The sequence below is a fragment of the Oryx dammah genome, unplaced genomic scaffold, assembly GCF_014754425.2.
Source record: "Oryx dammah isolate SB20612 unplaced genomic scaffold, SCBI_Odam_1.1 HiC_scaffold_28, whole genome shotgun sequence".
Classification (NCBI taxonomy): domain Eukaryota; kingdom Metazoa; phylum Chordata; class Mammalia; order Artiodactyla; family Bovidae; genus Oryx; species Oryx dammah.
Genome location: NW_024070212.1, coordinates 113648299 through 113666859, shown reverse-complemented (window position 1 = coordinate 113666859; position 18561 = coordinate 113648299). Strand labels below are relative to the sequence as shown.

The 18561-nt window shown below is 41.5% G+C and overlaps 1 protein-coding gene across 3 annotated transcripts in view; it reads left to right on the top strand.

Moving 5' to 3' along the window:
• Positions 1-18561, top strand: part of IQCA1 (IQ motif containing with AAA domain 1) — a 186156-nt gene that overhangs the window by 115598 nt on the left and 51997 nt on the right. For all 3 annotated transcript variants that reach the window (XM_040231828.1, XM_040231830.1, XM_040231829.1), the window contains 2 exons: positions 14544-14599; positions 18198-18280. In XM_040231828.1, the coding sequence (XP_040087762.1) occupies positions 14544-14599; positions 18198-18280 (139 nt within the window). The remainder of the gene's footprint in view (positions 1-14543; positions 14600-18197; positions 18281-18561) is intronic.

The window sequence follows — 18561 nt, the reverse complement described above, 5'->3', positions numbered from 1 at the left end:
ATGTTTGTTAAATTTTCAAGTTCAGATGAAATACACAAAGCCATGAATTCAAGAGCTTTCCTGAGGTTCAAGAAGCTTTATTGAGGTCCAGACACATCAGTCAAAATGCTGAAAGTCAAAAGGAAAGTCTTGCTAGATTTTTTCTTAAAAAGCACATTTTGTTCAGGGTCACAAAAAATAAGAAAGACTACGGAGTCTCTCAGCAGAAACTATAAAAGCCAGAAGGGATGGAATGGCATCTTGAAGGACTGGGAAAAAATAACCACCAACCTAGAATTCATACCCAATGAAAATATCCTTCAAAACTGAAAATAGAGATCTGAGAGGACTTATCAGCCACAGACCCACAGTATGAAAACACTAAAGGGATGTTATTCTTCAGGCTGAAGGAGAGTTAGTTCAGGTGGGAGAACAGAGAGCAGAGAGATAAAGGGAATTCTCAGCTCTGAGAAACGGGAACATGGGGTAAACGTAAAAGGCTGAGGACTCCTGGAATAACCTGGCTTTTAAAGCCAGCAAGACTAAGGGCCATGTGTGTCTGTACCATATATACGAACAACATGCAGAACAGCAGCAGAGGAAAGGGCAGAGAGCAGCAAATGGACGTGTGGCATGATTGCATTTCTCAGGAAACCATGAAGGGCTAATTTAAGGCGAATTGTAATAAGCTAATGATGTGTTTTGTAATTTTTTTTAAATGATACTAAAATGTATAGCAAAAGAGGAATAGCAAAGATAAGTAGAGAAATTAATTGAAAAGGATACAGAAAGGAAAAATAGGAATAAAAAGAAAAGTAAATTAATAAATAATAAAAAGAAAAGAAATACAAATATGATAGAATTGAACTCAACCACAGCTATAATTACATGAAATGAAAACAGACCAAATGTTCTAATTAAAAGACAATTATTTCCATACTCAAAAAAAAACAAACTCTGTGCTGTTTATAAGAAGCACAGCTCAGTTCAGTTTAGTTCAGTTGCTTAGTTGTGTCCAACTCTTCGTGACCCCATGGACTGCAGCACGCCTGGCTTCCCTGTCCATTACCAACTCCTGGAGCTTGCTCAAACTCACGTCCATCAATTCAGTGATGCCATCCAACCATCTCATCCTCTGTCATCCCCTTCTCTTCCTGCCTTCAATCCTTCCCACCATTAGGGACTTTTCTAATGAGTTGGCTCTTTGCATTAGAAGACTAAAGTATTGGAGTTTCAGCTTCAGCATCAGTCCTTCTAGTGAATATTCAGGATTGATTTCCTTCGGGATTGACTGGTTTGATCTCCTTGCAGTCCAAGGGACTCTCAAGAGTCTTCTCCAACACCACAGTTCAGAAGCATTTTGCCTTTTAATATTGTTCATGGGGTTTGAAAAAAGATATAAATAAACAAAGTGTACTCACACTTTAAACATTTAATTTTGATTGGGGTATAACCGCTTAACAATGTTGTGGTAGTTTCAGGTGAACAGCAAGGGGACTCAGTCATACATATACATGTAACCACTCTCCCCCCAAATCCCCTTCCCATCCAGACTGACATATAACATTGAGTAGAGTTCCATGAAGAAGCATACTTTAAACATAAAGAATAGGTATGTTGAAAAGAAAAAACAGTCAACTATAAACCATCAAAGCACTAACCAAAAGGTAGCTAGTGTAACTCAATATCAGACAAAGCAGACTTTAGGTAATAACCACCCTACACCATTCAAACAGTGGAAACAGTGAGAGACTTTATTTTCTTGGGCTCTAAAATCACTGCAGATGGTGACTGCAGTCATGAAATTAAAAGACATGCTCCTTGCAAGAAAAGTTATGACAAACCTAGACAGTGTATTAAAAAGCAGAGACATTACTTTACCAACAAAGGTCCATCTAGTCAAGGCTATGGTTTTTCCAGTAATCATGTATGGATGTGAGAATTAGACCATGAAGAAGGCTGAGCACCAAAGAATCGATGCTTTTGAATTGCGGTGTCAGAGAAGACACTTGAGAGTCCCTTGGACCGCAAGGAGATCAAACCAGTCAATCCCAAAGGAAATCAATCCTGAATATTCATTGGAAGGACTGATGCTGAAGATGAAACTCCAATACTTTGGCCACCTGATGCGAAGAACTGACTCCTTGGAAAAGACCCTGATTCTGGGAAAGATTGAAGATGGGAGGAGAAGCGGGTGGCTGAGGATGAAATGCTTGGATGGCATCACCAACTCAATGGACATGAGTTTGAGCAAGCTGTGGGAGATGGTGAAGGACAGGGAAGCCAGGCATTCTGCAGTCGATGGGGTCACAAAGAGTTGGACGCAACTAAGCAACTAAATGACAATAACACGCTATTCAAACACCTCAAAAAAAAAACAGGATCCCTGCTCCAGTACACAGCAGCAAAGCTGCACGAGGAGCCTCCCCCGTGAAGACATGGGAGGCAACCCAACATCCTCTCTGGAGTGGTGTGAGAGAAGACCAAAAGGTCACCACCCCTCCCTCCCTGCTGGGATGGATTAGAGGAAGCTAAGAGGACAGTCAGGACTTTCACCAGTTCCCAGTGGTAACAAGGCTACCTTTACCTCAGTGTCATTGGAAGACCACACAGGGGGAGCCAGAGGTCTCACCACCCCCCCAACCCAGAAATAGAAGGAACTCCTCCCCACAGTGGAGTGAGGAATCTATCCTTCTACCTTCCTGACAGTAACCATACAACACATACACACAATTACCCTGACAAAGTGATGTCGGAGTTTAAACAGAAGATTTAAACTCAGAGTCTCATAGCGTAATGGGCTTCCCTGGTAGCTCAGTTGAAAAGGATCCGCCTGCAATGTGGGAGACCTGGGTTCAATCCCTGGGTTGGGAAGATCCCCTGGAGAAGGGAAAGGCTACCCACTCCAGTATTCTGGCCTGGAGAACTCCATGGACTAAGTCCATGGGGTCTCAGAGAGTTGGACACAACTGAGTGACTTTCACTTCACTTCACAGCATAATACAAAAATGTTTAGGTTTCATTGAAAGTCACTCATTATACAAGAACCTGGAAGATCTCACACTGAAGGAAAAGAGATAGTAGATCCCAAGTCTGAAATGTCAGAGATGTCAGAATTATCTGACAAACATTTTAAGGTTGTCGTGATTAAAATCTCTCAGTGAGTAATTATGAATCTACTATACACAGATTAAAAAATAGAAAGCCTCAACAAAATAGTATATGATACAAAGAAGAAGCAAATAGATATTTTAGAACTGAAAAGTACAGTATCCAAATTATTGGTTGAACTCAGCAGCAGAATAGAGGTGACAGTGGAAATAATCACTGAATTGGAAGATAGGACAATAGAAATTATCCGATAAGAACAACAGAGAAAATCAACGGGGGGAAAAAAAAAGCTAAACAGAGAATCAGAGACTGTGGGATTGTTAAAAAAAAATCTTATGTCATCAGAATCTCAGGAGAGAAGGAGGATGAAACTGAAAAACCATTTTGAGAAATAATGATTGAAATCTTCCCAAATTTGATAAAGAGATATAAACCTGCAGATTTAAGAAGGTGAGTGAACCCCAAACATAATAAATCCAAAGAAATCTGATCTGGGATATGTCATAATTAATCTTCTGAATATTGAAGACAAAGAAAAAGTCTGGAAAGCATCCAGAGAGAAAAAAAAAGTGACCCTTTACCTATAGGGGAAAAAACACCTTAAATGACTGTGGATTGCTCACAAGAAATTGAGACTAGAAGAAAGGATACAATACTTTTTCAAGCACTGAAAGAATTTATATGCCACCAGAATTTATACCCAGCAAAAATATTCTTCAACAGTGAAGAGGAGGAAATCAAGATGAAGGAAAACTAAGATTTTTTCACCAGTAGAATCACCCTCAGAGAATTTCTAAAATAATTTCTTCAAATGGAAAGGAAAACCTGGAGTACCAGAAGGCAAGAAAGAACTTGTAAGCAAAAACATAGGTAAAAAGAATAGACTTTTCTATCCTTTCTAAATTATGTTATTTGATTGAAGTAAAAATTATAATACTGTTTGACATGGTTCTCAATGTATGCAAAGGAAATATTTTAAAATGTTAGGAAATGATGGCGGTATGAGCTAAAGGATATAAAGGGAATTACAGTTTTTCTACTTCACTCAAAATATGACATGAATAGACTGTGATAGCTATACATATATAATGTAACACCCAGAGCAACTGCCAGAAAACTATCCAAAGAGATACACTTAAAGAACACCGTCAAAGTGAAATTCTAAAAAAATAAATGAAGTCACTCACAGGATGACAGGAAAAACCAAATAAAGAAACAAAAAATATAACAGGAAAAAAATGAAATGGTAAGTCCTAACATACCAATAATTACATTAAATGTAAATAGTCTAAATACAATAATTAAAAGCCAGAGATTAGCAAAGTGTGTTTAAAAATATGACCCAACTATATCTTCAGGAACCTCATTTGATATATTATGATATAAGCAGGTATAAGTAAAAGGATGGGAAAAATATACCACGCAAACAATCAAAAGAAAGCTATTATAATATCACATAAAAGAAATTTCAGAGCTGAGAAAATTATCAAAGACCGGGAAGAACATTACATGTGGTAAAAGAGCCAATCCACAAAATACACAGTAATCCTAAATGTTCATACACCAAACAGCAGAACTACGAAACACAGGAAGCAAACTCCAATAGAACAAAAGGAAAAACCGAAAAATCTACAGTTACAATTGGAGACTCAACACATCATTCTCAAGAACTAATCAAATACTGGGCAGAAAATCATGAGCAAGGATATTGAAGAACTCAACAACACCAGCCACAAACAGAATCTAGTTGACATTTATAGAACACTCAACTTCCCTGGTGGTTCAGATAGTAAAGAATCTGCCTGGAATGCAGAAGGCCCGAGTTTGGTCCCTGGGTTGGGAAGATCTCCTGGAGAAGGAAATGGCAACCCACTCCAGTATTCTTGCCTGGAGAATTCTGTGGACAGAGGAGCCTGGCAGGCTACACAAAGAGTTGGACACTACTGAGTGACTAACACCACCCAACAAAGAGAAGGCATATTCTTTTCAAGTGGCCATGGAACATATTCCAACCACGGAACATATCTCATTAGATTGAAAAGAGTTGAAATTATGAAGAGTGTCTTCCCTTACCACAATGGACTCAAAACTAGAAACCAGGAACAGGAAAGTAACAAGAAAATGTCCAGGCACAGGGAAACTAAACAACACGCTTCTAATTCATAGGACAAAGAAAAACAAGAGAAATAAAAACATGTAACAAAAATGTGACATATAAAAATACCTGGGATACAAGCAAAGCAGCCCTGAGAGGGAAGTTTATAGCCTTAAACACATACACAGGGGCTTCCTTGATGGTTCAGTAGATAAAGAACCCCTGGCAGCTGAGCAAGTCGGTCACCCTAGGCCCTCAGCACTTTTGCCATCGTGGGCCCCTTCCTGGATGAAAAAAATACCAAAAAGATTACATGACTGGATTGCTATAAAGACAAGTATATACCAATAGGGGCTTCACAGTGGTAAAGAATCCACCTTCCAGTGCCAGAGACACAGGGACATGTATTTGATCCCTGTGTCGGGAAGATCTCCTGGAGAAGGAAATGGCAACCCACACCAGTATCCTTGCCTGGAGAATCCCATGGATAGAGGAGCCTCGCAGGTTACAGTCCATGGGGTCACAAAGAGTCAAGCATGACTGAGCAACTAAGTACAAACAGATACACTAGAAAAAAAAAGAGGAAAAAGCTCAAATTCATCAGCCAAGTTCCCACCTTCAGATCCTAGAAAAAGAGAAGAAAAAAGTGAGCAGAAAGAAGAAAATAAAGATCAGAAATCAGTGAAATTGAAAACAGAAAAACAGTATAGAAAGTAAATAAAACAGAGCTGAGTTTTTGAAAATTATCAGTAATTGACAAACCTCTGGTAAGACTAACAAAGGAAAAACAAGTCACAGATTACCAACATCAGGAATGAAGCAAGGGTTGCCACCACTGACTGCAGACATAAAAAGAATAATTTAATAAAGGATTCTGTAAACAACTCCACACACATAATTTGACAACTTAGCCCAAGATGGACCCACTTTCCCTAAAAATACAAACTGCCACAACTCATTTGATAGGAAATAGATAAATTGACTACCTCTACAACCATGCAGAAGTTGAATTGTAATTAAAACAATTCCCCACATAGAATCTCTGGGGCCAGATGATTTACTGGAGAATTCTACCAAATGTTCAAAGGTAGATTAACTCCAATTCTACACAGTCATGTCCAGAAAACAGAGGAAGAAGGAACACTTCCCAACTCATTTCATAACAAGCTAGTATTCCCCTTAAATGAAAACCAGACTAAGAACCAAAAAAAGAAAGCTGTAAGCCTGTATCCCTTGTGAATATAGATGCAAAATTCCTTAGCAAAATATTATGAAATAGAATGAAACAATAAAGAGAATTATAAACCATGACCAAATGGAGTTTATTCCAAGAATGCAAGCCTCGTTCAATATTTGAAAATCAGTAATGGAATCAACTATATTAATGGGCTAAAGAAGAAAAAAATCACATGATCATATCACTTGATACAGAAAAAGCATTTGACACAATTTTAACACTCACTCATAATAAGTTCCTCAGAGAAACTGGGATAGAGAACTTCCATAAGGTGATAAATTAACAAAAACACCCGCAGCTAACTTTTTACTTAACAGGGAAAGACTAAATGTCTTTTTCCTAAGACTGGGAGCAAGGCCAGTGTGTCCACTCAGTACACTTTCATGAACACAGTGCGAGACATTTTAGCCAGTGCAGTAGGACAAGAGAAGGAAATCAAAGAAACAGTCCTTATTTGTAGATGATATGAATGGCTATTTAGAAAATCCCAGGGACTCTCAAAAGTCCTAGAAATAAAAAAGTGCATTCAGCAAGGTCTTAGGATACAAAGGGAACATATAAAAATCAGTCATATTTCTATCTACTAGCAATGAACAGGTAGACACCAGGATTAAAAATATATCACTTAAAATCACTAAAAAATGAAATATCTAGGTGTAAAGCTAACAAAACATGTATAGGACTTGTATGCTAAAAGAACACCATGCTGACGAAAGAAATCAAAGACCCAAATAGACAGACATACTATGCACATGGATTGGAAGACCACTGTTGTAAAGATGTCAATTCTTTCCACATCAGTATACTAGATTAATCCAATTCTTATAGAAATCCCAGAAAGATAGTTATAAACATAGATAGATTATCTTAAAATATATATGGAATGACAGTGAATCTAGAATAGCTAAGATGATTTTGAAAAAAAAGCAATAAAATAAAAAGAATCCATGCATGTGATTTCAAGGCTTATTATACAGCCATGATAATCAAGACTGTTTGCTGTTGGTAGAGGGTTAAACCACAAATCAGTGAAACAGGACGGTTGAGGTATCAGTCAGTCAGTTCAGTCACTCAGTCGTGTCCGACTCTTTGCGACCCCATGAATCGCAGCACGCCAGGCCTCCCTGTCCATCACCAGCTCCTGGAGTTCACTCAGACTCACATCCATCGAGTCCGTGATGCCATCCAGCCATCTCATCCTCTGTCGTCCCCTTCTCCTCCTGCCCCAGTCCCTCCCAGCATCAGAGTCTTTCCCAATGAGTCAACTCTTCTCATGAGGTGGCCAAAGTACTGGAGTTTCAGCTTTAGCATCATTCCTTCCAAAGAAATCCCAGGGTTGATCTCCTTTAGAACGGACTGGTTGGATCTCCTTGCAGTTCAAGGGACCTTCAAGAGTCTTCTCCAACACCACAGTTCAAAAGCATCAATTCTTCGGCGCTCAGCCTTCTTCACAGTCCAACTCTCACATCCATACACGACCAATGGAAAAACCATAGCCTTGACTAGAAGGACCTTAGTCAGCAAAGTAATGTCTCTGCTTTTGAATATGCTATCTAGGTTGGTCATAACTTTTTTTCCAAGGAGTAAGCGTCTTTTAATTTCATGGCTGCAGTCACCATCTGCAGTGATTTTGGAGCCCCCCAAAATAAAGTCTGACACTGTTTCCACTGTTTCTCCATCTATTTCCTATGAAGTGATGGAACCGGATGCCATGATCTTCATTTTGAGGTATAGGCTTGTGCAAATAAACCTGACTGATTTTTGACAAAGATGCAAATGTAATTCAAGCAGAAAGGATAACCTTTTCAATAAATGGTGCCAGAGCAGGTGAACACCCAGAGATTAAAAAAAGAAGAAAAAAAACCTTAAGTCTTACATATTGTACAAAAATTAACTCAAAATGGATCATGGACTTAGATGTAAAATGTAAAACTATAACTTTTAAAAATATATAGGGGAATATACACAATGGAATATTACTCAGCCATGAAAAGGAACACATTTGAGTCGGTTCTAATGAAGTGGATAAACCTAGAACCTATTATACAGAGTGAAGTAAGTCAGAAAGAGAAAGATAAATGTTGTATTCTAACACATATATACGGAATCTAGAAAAATGGTACCAAAGAATTTATTTGCAGGGCAGCAATGGAGAAACAGACATAGAGAATAGACTTTGGACATGGGGAGAGGTGAGGAGAGGGTGAGATGTATGGAGAAAGTAACATGGAAACTTACATTACCATATGTAAAATAGATAGCCAAGGGGAATTTGCTGTATGGCTCAGGAAACTCAAACAGGGGCTCTGTATCAACCTAGAGGGTTGGGATGGGGAGGGAGATGGGAGGGAGTTTCTAAAGAGAGGGGATGTATGTATACCTATGGCTGATTCATGTTGAAGTTTGACAGAAAACAAAATTCTGTAAAGCATTTATCCTTCAATTAATAAATAAATAAAAATTTTAAAAATTGATGGGAAAAAATACATAGGGGAAAATCTTTTGGATCTAAGGTTAGCAAAGCCTTCTTAGAATTAGCACTGAAAGCACAAATCCATTAAAGGAAAATTAGGATTTCATCAAAATTAAGCATGTTTGTGAAAGAGCCTGTTAGGGGGGTGAAAAGACAAGCCACAGATTGGGAGAAAGTATTCACAAACCATGTATCTAATGAAGATCTAGTATGTAGAACATAAAAAGAACACTCAAAACTCAACACTTAAAAAAGAAAACAATCCGATTATGATATGGACAGAGGGCATGAACTGATGTTTCACCAAAGTGAACATACAGAGGGGAAATGGGCACAGAAAGGATGCCTGTCATGAGTCATTGGAAAAAAACAAATGAAAACCACAAAGAAAGTACCCCATACCCCTGAGGATAAAATACCCATACCCTTGAGGCTGAAATAAAAGCATTAGCAACATCAGGTGCTTAAAAGGACAGGGACAAACCATTGTCGCTTTTATATGATTGGTGGGAGTGTAAAATGGTATGATCAGCACATGAAATTTGGCATTGCTTAAAATACCAAACACGTCACCACGTGTATGTATGTTCAGTAGGCAAGTTGTGTCAGACTCTTTGCAACCCCATGGACTGTAGCCCGCCTCTGCCCATGGAATTTTCCAGGCAAGAATATTCGAGTGGGTAGCCATTTCCTTCTCCAGGGATATTCCGGACCCAGGGATCAAACCTGCACAGGAGAATTCCTGTAGATTCTTTACCACCTGGGAAGCCCACAGCAACTGCCATACAACCCAGCAATTGCACTCATTAGCATTTATCCCAAATAAATGAAGGCTTACACACACACACACACACACACACACACACACACACACACACACATTTGTTGTACCATAATCAGTTCATAATAGCCCCAAACTAGAGACAACAATTGAAAGAAGAGTGAACTATTCATGCATACAATAACCTGGGAACATTTCCTGAGAATTTTGATGAGGAACCTGGAATGTTAGGTCCATGAATCAAGGCAAATTGGAAGTGGTCAAACAGGAGATGGCAAGAGTGAATGTTGACATTCTAGGAATCAGCAAACTAAAATGGACTGGAATGGGTGAATTTAACTCAAATGACCATTATATCTACTACTGCGGGCAGGAATCCCTCAGAAGAAATGGAGTAGCCATCATGGTCAACAAAAGAGTCCGAAATGCAGTACTTGGATGCAATCTCAAAAACAACAAAATGATCTCTGTTAGTTTCCAAGGCAAACCATTCAGTATCACAGTAATCCAAGTCTATGCCCCAACCAGTAATGCTGAAGAGGCTGCAGTTGAATGGTTCTATGAAGACCATCTATGAAGACCTACAAGATCTCTTAGAACTAACACCAAAAAAGATGTCCTTTTCATTATAGGGGACTGGAATGCAAAAGTAAGAACTCAAGAAACACCTGGAGTAACAGGCAACTTTGGCCTTGGAATACGGAATAAGCAGGGCAAAGGCTAATAAGAGTTTTGCCAAGAGAACGCACTGGTCATAGCAAACACCCTCTTCCAACAACACAAGAGAAGACTCTACACATGGACATCACCAGATGGTCAACACCAAAATCAGATTGATTATATTCTGTGCAGCCAAAGATGGAAAAGCTCTATACAGTCAACAAAAACAAGACCAGGAGCTGACTGTGGCTCAGATCACGAGCTCCTTATTGCCAAATTCAGTCTTAAATTGAAGAAAGTAGGGAAAACCACTAGACCATTCAGGTATGACCTAAATCAATGATTATGCAATGGAAGTGAGAAATAGATTTAAGGGCCTAGATCTGATAGATAGAGTGCCTGATGAACTCTGGAATGAGGTTCGTGGCATTGTACAGGAGACAGGGATCAAGACCATCCCCATGGAAAAGAAATGCAAAAAAGCAAAATGGCTGTCTGGGGAGGCCTTACAAATAGCTGTGAAAAGAAGAGAAATGAAAAGCAAAGGAGTAAAGGAAAGATATAAGCATCTGAGTGCAGAATTCCAAAGAATAGCAAGAAGAGATAAGAAAGTCTTCTTCAGTGATCAATGCAAAGAAATAGAGGAAAACAACAGAATGGGAAAGACTAGAGGTCTCTTCAAGAAAATTAGAGATACCAAGGGAACATTTCATGCAAAGATGGGCTTGATAAAGGACAGAAATGGTCTGGACCTAATGGAAGCAGAAGATATTAAGAAGAGGTGGCAAGAATACACAGAAGAACTGTACGAAAAAGATCTTCACATCCAAGATAATCACAGTGGTGTGATTACTCACCTAGAGCCAGACATCCTAGAATGTGAAGTCAAGTGGGGCTTGGGAGGCATCACTATGAACAAAGCTAGTGGAGGTGATGGAATTCCAGTTGAGCTATTTCAAATCCTGAAAGATGATGCTGTGAAAGTGCTGCACCCAATATGCCAGCAAATTTGGAAAACTCAGCAGTGGCCACAGGACTGGAAAAGGTCAGTTTTCATTCCAATCCCAAAGAAAGAAAATGCCAAAGAATGCTCAAACTACCACACAATTGCACTCATCTCACATGCTAGTAAAGTAATGCTCAACATTCTCCAAGCCAGGCTTCAGCAATATGTGAACCATGAACTTCCAGATGTTCAAGCTGGTTTTAGAAAAGGCAGAGGAACCAGAGATCAAATTGCCAACATCCACTGGATCATGGAAAAAGCAAGAAAGTTCCAGAAAAACATCTATTTCTGCTTTATTGACTATGCCAAAGCCTTTGACCATGTGGATCACAATCAACTGTGGAAAATTCTGAAAGAGATGGGAATACCAGACCACCTGACCTGCCTCTTGAGAAATCTGTATGCAGGTCAGGAAGCAACAGTTAGAACTGGACATGGAACAACAGACTGGTTCCAAATAGGAAAAGGAGTACGTCAAGGCTGTATATTGTCACCCTGCTTATTTAACATCTATGCAGAGTACATCATGAGAAACGCTGGACTGGAAGAAGCACAAGCTGGATCAAGATTGCCGGGAAAAATATCAATAACCTCAGATATGCAGATGACACCACCCTTATGGCAGAAAGTGAAGAGGAACTAAAAAGCCTCTTGATGAAACTGAAAGAGGAGAGTGAAAAGGTTGGCTTAAAGCTCAACATTCCAAAAACGAAGATTATGGCATCTGGTCCCATCACTTCATGGGAAATAGATGTGGAAACAGTGTCAGACTTTATTTTTGGGGGCTCCAAAATCACTGCAGATGGTGACTGCAGCCATGAAATTAAAAGACGCTTACTCCTTGGAAGGAAAGTTATGACCAATCTAGATAGCATATTCAAAAGCAGAGACATTACTTTGCCGACTAAGGTCCGTCTAGTCAAGGCTATGGTTTTTCCTGTGGTCATGTATGGATGTGAGAGTTGGACTGTGAAGAAGGCTGAGCACTGAATAATTGATGTTTTTGAACTGTGGTGTTGGAGAAGACTCTTGAGAGTCCCTTGGACTGCAAGGAGATCCAACCAGTCCATCATAAAGGAGATCAACCCTGGGATTTCTTTGGAAGGACTGGTGCTAAAGCTGAAACTCCAGTACTTAGGCCACCTCATGAGAAGAGTTGACTCATTGGAAAAGACTCTGATGCTGGGAGGGATTGGGGGCAGGAGGAGAAGGGGACGACAGAGGATGAGATGGCTGGATGGCATCACGGACTCGATGGACGTGAATCTGAGTGAACTCCAGGAGATGGTGATGGACAGGGAGGCTGGCGTCCTACGATTCATGGGGTTGCAAAGAATCGGACACGACTGAGCGACTGAACTGAACTGAACTGATGATGAGTTGAAAGCAAGAAACATACTCTAGGATTCGGCGATAGAACATTCCTGAAAGGACAAGAATTGTAGAAACGGAGAAGGAAGTAGAGGTTTCTAGTAAAGCTGGGGTGGCCGAGGGAGCAACTTGAAGGGTCCTTATGGTGACAGGAAACATTCTTGACTGTATCTGCATCAATTCAATATCTCGGTTGTGACCTCGAGGGAAAGTGCTGCAAGTTGGTGCCATTGGGAGAAACACTCTCTGTATCAATTCTTGGAACTGCATGTGAATCTAACATCATCCCAAAATAAAAAATTTCAACTTTTAACATACTGTAAAACATCAAGTATAGCTACCTACAGCCACATACCTGAATGCTGTAATCGTAATAGTGATTGGAGGAAGCCAGACGCTAAAGAGTCTATATTGTAAGACTCCATGTCCAAGAACAGGTGATGTGAGTCCACAGAGAAGTCACAGGAATGGTTACCTACAGATTGGAAAACCACGTGAGAAGAGAGTTCAGGAATGACGAAAATGTGTTCTGAATTTTAAGCTGGGTGGTGGTGATGTGGTCCTAAGTAAAAATTAAATGTGAAAAGTTTATCAACCAGATGTGATTACATAAATTATGATGTAATAAAAATAATAAAGCATGGATGAATGGGAAATGGACGTGGAAGAGTGGAAGAGGACAGAGTGCATATTGGGGCTTCCCTGGAGGTTCAGAGGTTAAAGCGTCTGCCTGCAAAGCAGGAGACCTGGGTTGGATCCCTGAGTTGGGAAGATCCCCTGGAGAAGGAAATGGCAACCCATTCCAGTACTCTTGCCTGGAGAATCCCATGGATGGAGTAATCTGGTGGGCTGCCGTCTGTGGGGTTGCACAGAGTCAGACATGACTGAAGCGACTTAGCAGCAGCAGCACAAAGAGAAAAAAGAAGGGCTCGTATGTCAGATAAATCACCAGTCCAAGTACGAGGCATCAAACAGGGCACTCGAAGCCCATGCACTGGGACAACCCAGAGGGAGGGGATGGGGAGGGAGGAGGGGGGCGCTTCAGGATGGAGGCACATGGACCCCCGTGGCTGATTCATGTCCGCCGGGCGGTTCAGTTGCTCAGTCGTGTCTGACTCTTGGCAATCCCGTGGATCGCACGTTCCATCTCTATGTATGGCAAAAACCACCACAACATTGTAAAGCAATTAGTCTCCAATTAAAATAAGTAAATCAATTTTTAATAAAAAGAAGGACCCAAAGGGAATCCTGTGTAACAGGGAACACGAGTCACCCAAGGAGCATGAGATGCGGCAAAGAAAGATAGGGGTCAGGCTGGGGAACTTGAACTTCATCCTGTGGGCAGTGGGGAGGTATTTGAGACAGAAGAGTTCAGTGATCAGCTCTGCTCCAAGGGACCACATCCCAGCACCGCCCGGCAGCCGTCACAAGGAGCTGAGTGCAGAGCCCTTGGGAAACCAGAGGCCGTCTGGCATTTCTGGCTCTAGGTTTGGGGCCGGATGTTAACTGAGAGGCGATCAGAACCAAGGACAAGCACAGCTGATGGTGCACGGGGCACTCTCATCCTTCGTCATCAGCATCCCAGGACCCAGAAGACGGCCCAGGGCACCCAGGGCCTGTTGGGGGCTCAGGGTCCGTGCAGGTGTCAAGGTGGCCGCCTCCCCTGCCGCTCCCTGTGGCGTGAAGTCTCGCTGCTCCAGACCCAGGTGGCACGATTGACTTTACCATTCCTCACCCCCCAAACCAGCCTCCTCAGCTCATTTCTAGAGCTCATTTTTCTTTGTTTTTACTAAATGGTTGGGTTTTTTTTCTTCTTCCATTTTCTTCCAGAAAACTAAGAAGAAAGGCAGAAAAGGGAAGAAGGATAGAGACCTGACTGTGGACAGGTGAGGGGTGCACCCTGGGGGCGGGCAACCCAGAGGAGGGCCCGGGACGCGGCTGGGTCCTCTCAGCCTGGCCTGGGAGAGGCCCCGCCCCGCCTGGCTGTGTACCCGCCACACCTTTCATCCTGGCAGAGCTGGTGGGCGAAGGCCCAGGACCACCCTGCAGTCCTGCACCCAGGCTGGCATCAACTGGGGACGTGCAGACTCGGCCCCGTTACTTCTGAGCCCGTGTGACGTTTTAAGCTTTAGGGGTTCTGAAGAAGTTTATTAAGAAATAGTATCCTGCTATAGCTTCTGAGGGAATTCTGAGACTTGAGGGCAGACACAGTTCCTATTCTCTGCCCGTCCCTGGGTCTGGCCACTGGGGCCCTTTATAAATGCTCCTCGAGGCAAAGGAGGAGGACTCATCACAAAGGGATGGTTCCATCTCCTTCAGCTTCGTTGGCTAAACTTTGATATTCACAGGTAATTGTAAAACTCACTTTAAGCTGAAATGGCCTTCAGTGCTTTAGCATTAGAAATAGTTAGGGCCCAGGCTTTCAAACATTTTCAAGGCGTTTAATTAAAATCCCCTCTAAGGGAATGGCAGGAATCATTTTGAATGCATACACCTTTCTTCCCCGTGGGTTTATTAACAGGTGACAGGTGTTGCTCCCTGTTAGGTGTGTTCCCTAGTTCCTCTTTGGACTTCCCAGGTGGCGCTCATGGTAAAGAACCTGCCTGCCAGTGCAGGAGACACAGGAGATGCAGGTTCGATCCCTGGGTTGGGAACATTCCCTGGAGGAGGAAATGGCAACCCACTCCAGTATTCTTGCCTGGAGAACCCAGTGGACAGAGGAGCCTGGTAGGTTACAGTCCACGGGGTTGCAAAGAGTCTGATGCAACTGAAGCAACTTAGCATGCATGCATGCTTGTTCCTTTCTGTGTGCAGTGATACAATCCCAGACTCTACTTGAGAGAGGACCCATGAGAGAGGAAGCCAGCCTGGGATCATCCACGTGGAAAGTGGGAACCGGAGCACCCCAGAGCTCACGCATGCCCCAGGCCCCAGCAGGAAGCCTCTGAAGTGTCGCCCAGCCTGGGTGTGGCCTTGGCTCTGGGGAGAGATGGCTTCCTTAAGATATCCCTGGAAGGAGGAGCTGCTGAGTTTCCATTGTTTGGGGAAAGGTTCAAGGTCAGGAGCGGTGGCTGACCGCTGCCTGGTCAGCATTCTGAGACACAGGCCCCCAGTTCCTGGGGAGGCACCGCCTACTGGTGACCGATACTGACGCCTTCTGGAGACACAGGGACATCATAGTCCCTGACCTGGAGGAGGGTCCAGCCCCTGCCTACACGCGGAGCCACTCTGTCTTTAGTGACTCTTCCATGCCACTTTTCTCGTGTCCTTCCATCAGTCTTTCTGAGAAGATCCTGCTAAGTGTCTTATTGGATAACCACCCAGAGCTCGCCTCGAATCTGCCAGTGCGAGCCGACTACTAAGTTGACATTATCCACTCACGCATAAAGAACTGCGCGACTGAGTGCAGCTCTGCCTTAAACACACCGGGCGCACGCGTGCAGCTCGTGGACCATGTCTGTTAGGCGATGAATGCGCTCTTGGCATATGTTTCTTTACAGTTGAACTGTCATAAATGGGCCACAAGCAATTCTCTAGTGAAATGAAGACCATTTTATGGTCTTTAAAAGTATTTTGTTCACTTTTATGCCCAAAAGTACAGAAATACCTAATCATCTCATTCCTGGAAGACTTTTTATTTTTGAAAGCTTAATGACTTTAAGACTTAATGAATATTACTCATGAAGTAGGATTCAGTTAGTGGCCTGGTTCTCCACCAAGACTCTCTAAGACAACTTCTGTTTCTCTCACCAACTTAGCATAAACCTTAGATCAGCACTTTTACCACAGTTGATAAGATACATAGTTTTAGACTTTTTTTAATTCCATAGCAAGTGTTGATTTCACTGGAAAGATCCAAATATAGGTTTGCGTTCCATGCTTCTTAAGGTACTAGGTTTTAATTATTTTAGTGAATCTTCTTCAATTTTATGCTAATATTTTAGACATATGTTCATATTAAACAAATATTCAAGTTCAAACACTGCAACTTGTACTTCCTTGATCTAGGTGAGATACATCATCAAATTCCATGTACAATGAAAACTTGCTTACTTCTCAGCTGAGAGCACACTATTTTAAATATATTTGATAGAATAAAATTTCAGTCAACCAAAGGCTGGAGTCATTGAATTAGCATCTATCCCAATAGTATTTGGCTTGAATCTCAGGGATGTACTTGAGTATTTGTTTTTTAATTTTAAACATTTTATTTTATATTGGAGTACCAATGTTGCGGTAGTTTCAGGTGAACAATGAAGGGCCTTAGCCATACATGTACAGTATGTCCATTCTCCCCAAACTGCTCTCCCATCCAGGCTGGCACATAACACTGAGTTCCTTGTGCTCTACAGTAGGTCCTCACTGGTTATCCATTTTGAATTGAGTCTTTTTTTAATCACACTACTCAGAGGTTAAAGCATCTGCCTCCAATGTGGAGACCTGGGTTCGATCCCTGGGTTGGGAAGATCCCCTGGAGAAGGAAATGGTAACCCACTCCAGTATTCTTGCCTGGAGAATCCCATGGATGGAGAAGCCTGGTAGGCTACATACAGTCCCCGGGGTCGCAAAAAGTCAGATACGACTGAGCGACTTCACTATTCACTAACTTGAATCATAGAACAAAGAACATTTTAGACACATCTACAGTTCTTCATTCTAATGAAAGACTAGGCTGAACCAAATCATAAGGCCCCTAGAAATGAAATGGGAAAAAATGAGACATCTCAGAGGACCATACTGGACAGTATTTGAATGTGATTTATTGGAATTCCAGCAACCCAAACCCCACTTAATTTCACTGGGAGTTTCACTCATTAAGTGGAATACTATCTTCATTTTTTTCCCCAATTAGTATAAATTGCCAGTGTGCTGGCTACATGCCCACGTCCCCCCTTAGAGAAGTGATTTTGTCATCTGTAAACAGCAGAGAAGAGCTTAACATGCTCCTAAAGAATTATTACACTCACAGCTTTTGACATTTTGTCTTTCACATTAAAATGATTTTATAAGCCATATAAGCCTTTGTTCCTTATAGATATTTCTTTTAAACTATTATGCTATGGAGTTAAAAGGAAACATCAATTTCATGAAGGATTAATGATCTACTACAGCTTGCAGATGCTAACTGAATATATAATTATGGGCCCGTTACATTACTATTATTGGGTAATTTCTAACTCATATTTGTACCATTATGAAGAAAGGGCAGACTTCAAGAGTTATAGCTGGTCTCAGATGCCCAAAGATATAATTCTTATTAATAGGAAATATCAGATATACCCATGGATGAGTGAAAGTATTGTTTTTAAAAAGCCTAATTCATCCCCAAATTGTAAAAATAGTTCAAACATCAATTTATTTGTGTACATATGAAAGTACTTTGAATTAGATCTGGTTAAAGTTTGCTACATTTGTGAAGATTAACATGAACACCGCAGATTTGATGTGCTGGCTCACAGAATCGATGGTCTTCTTTTTCCCCAGGACCATTGAGTCTCTGTATAAGGAACTCGTGGAAGAAGGCTTACTGATCCAGGCACTGAAAGTCAACCTCTCAGATTACATTGGTAAAGTACACCAACAGTGATGCGTGTGTGTGTCACATACGTATGCCACCCCTTGGGGTTTAAGGACCCAATAGAGGGAGGTACGTTTCATCTGTGTTTTATCCCAAATCTGGCCCCTGGTGGCTTGTAGTAAATGTTTGTTGGATTGAATTGGTTTGAGCTCTTCCTGCGCTGGGATATAGTAGGTTTGACTGTCTCCCTTAATGTAGGAGAAGCAGATTTCCAAACCTCCTAGCTCCCTAGGGTGTTCTTTCTGGCTGAAGCTGAGTTGAGGAAACGAA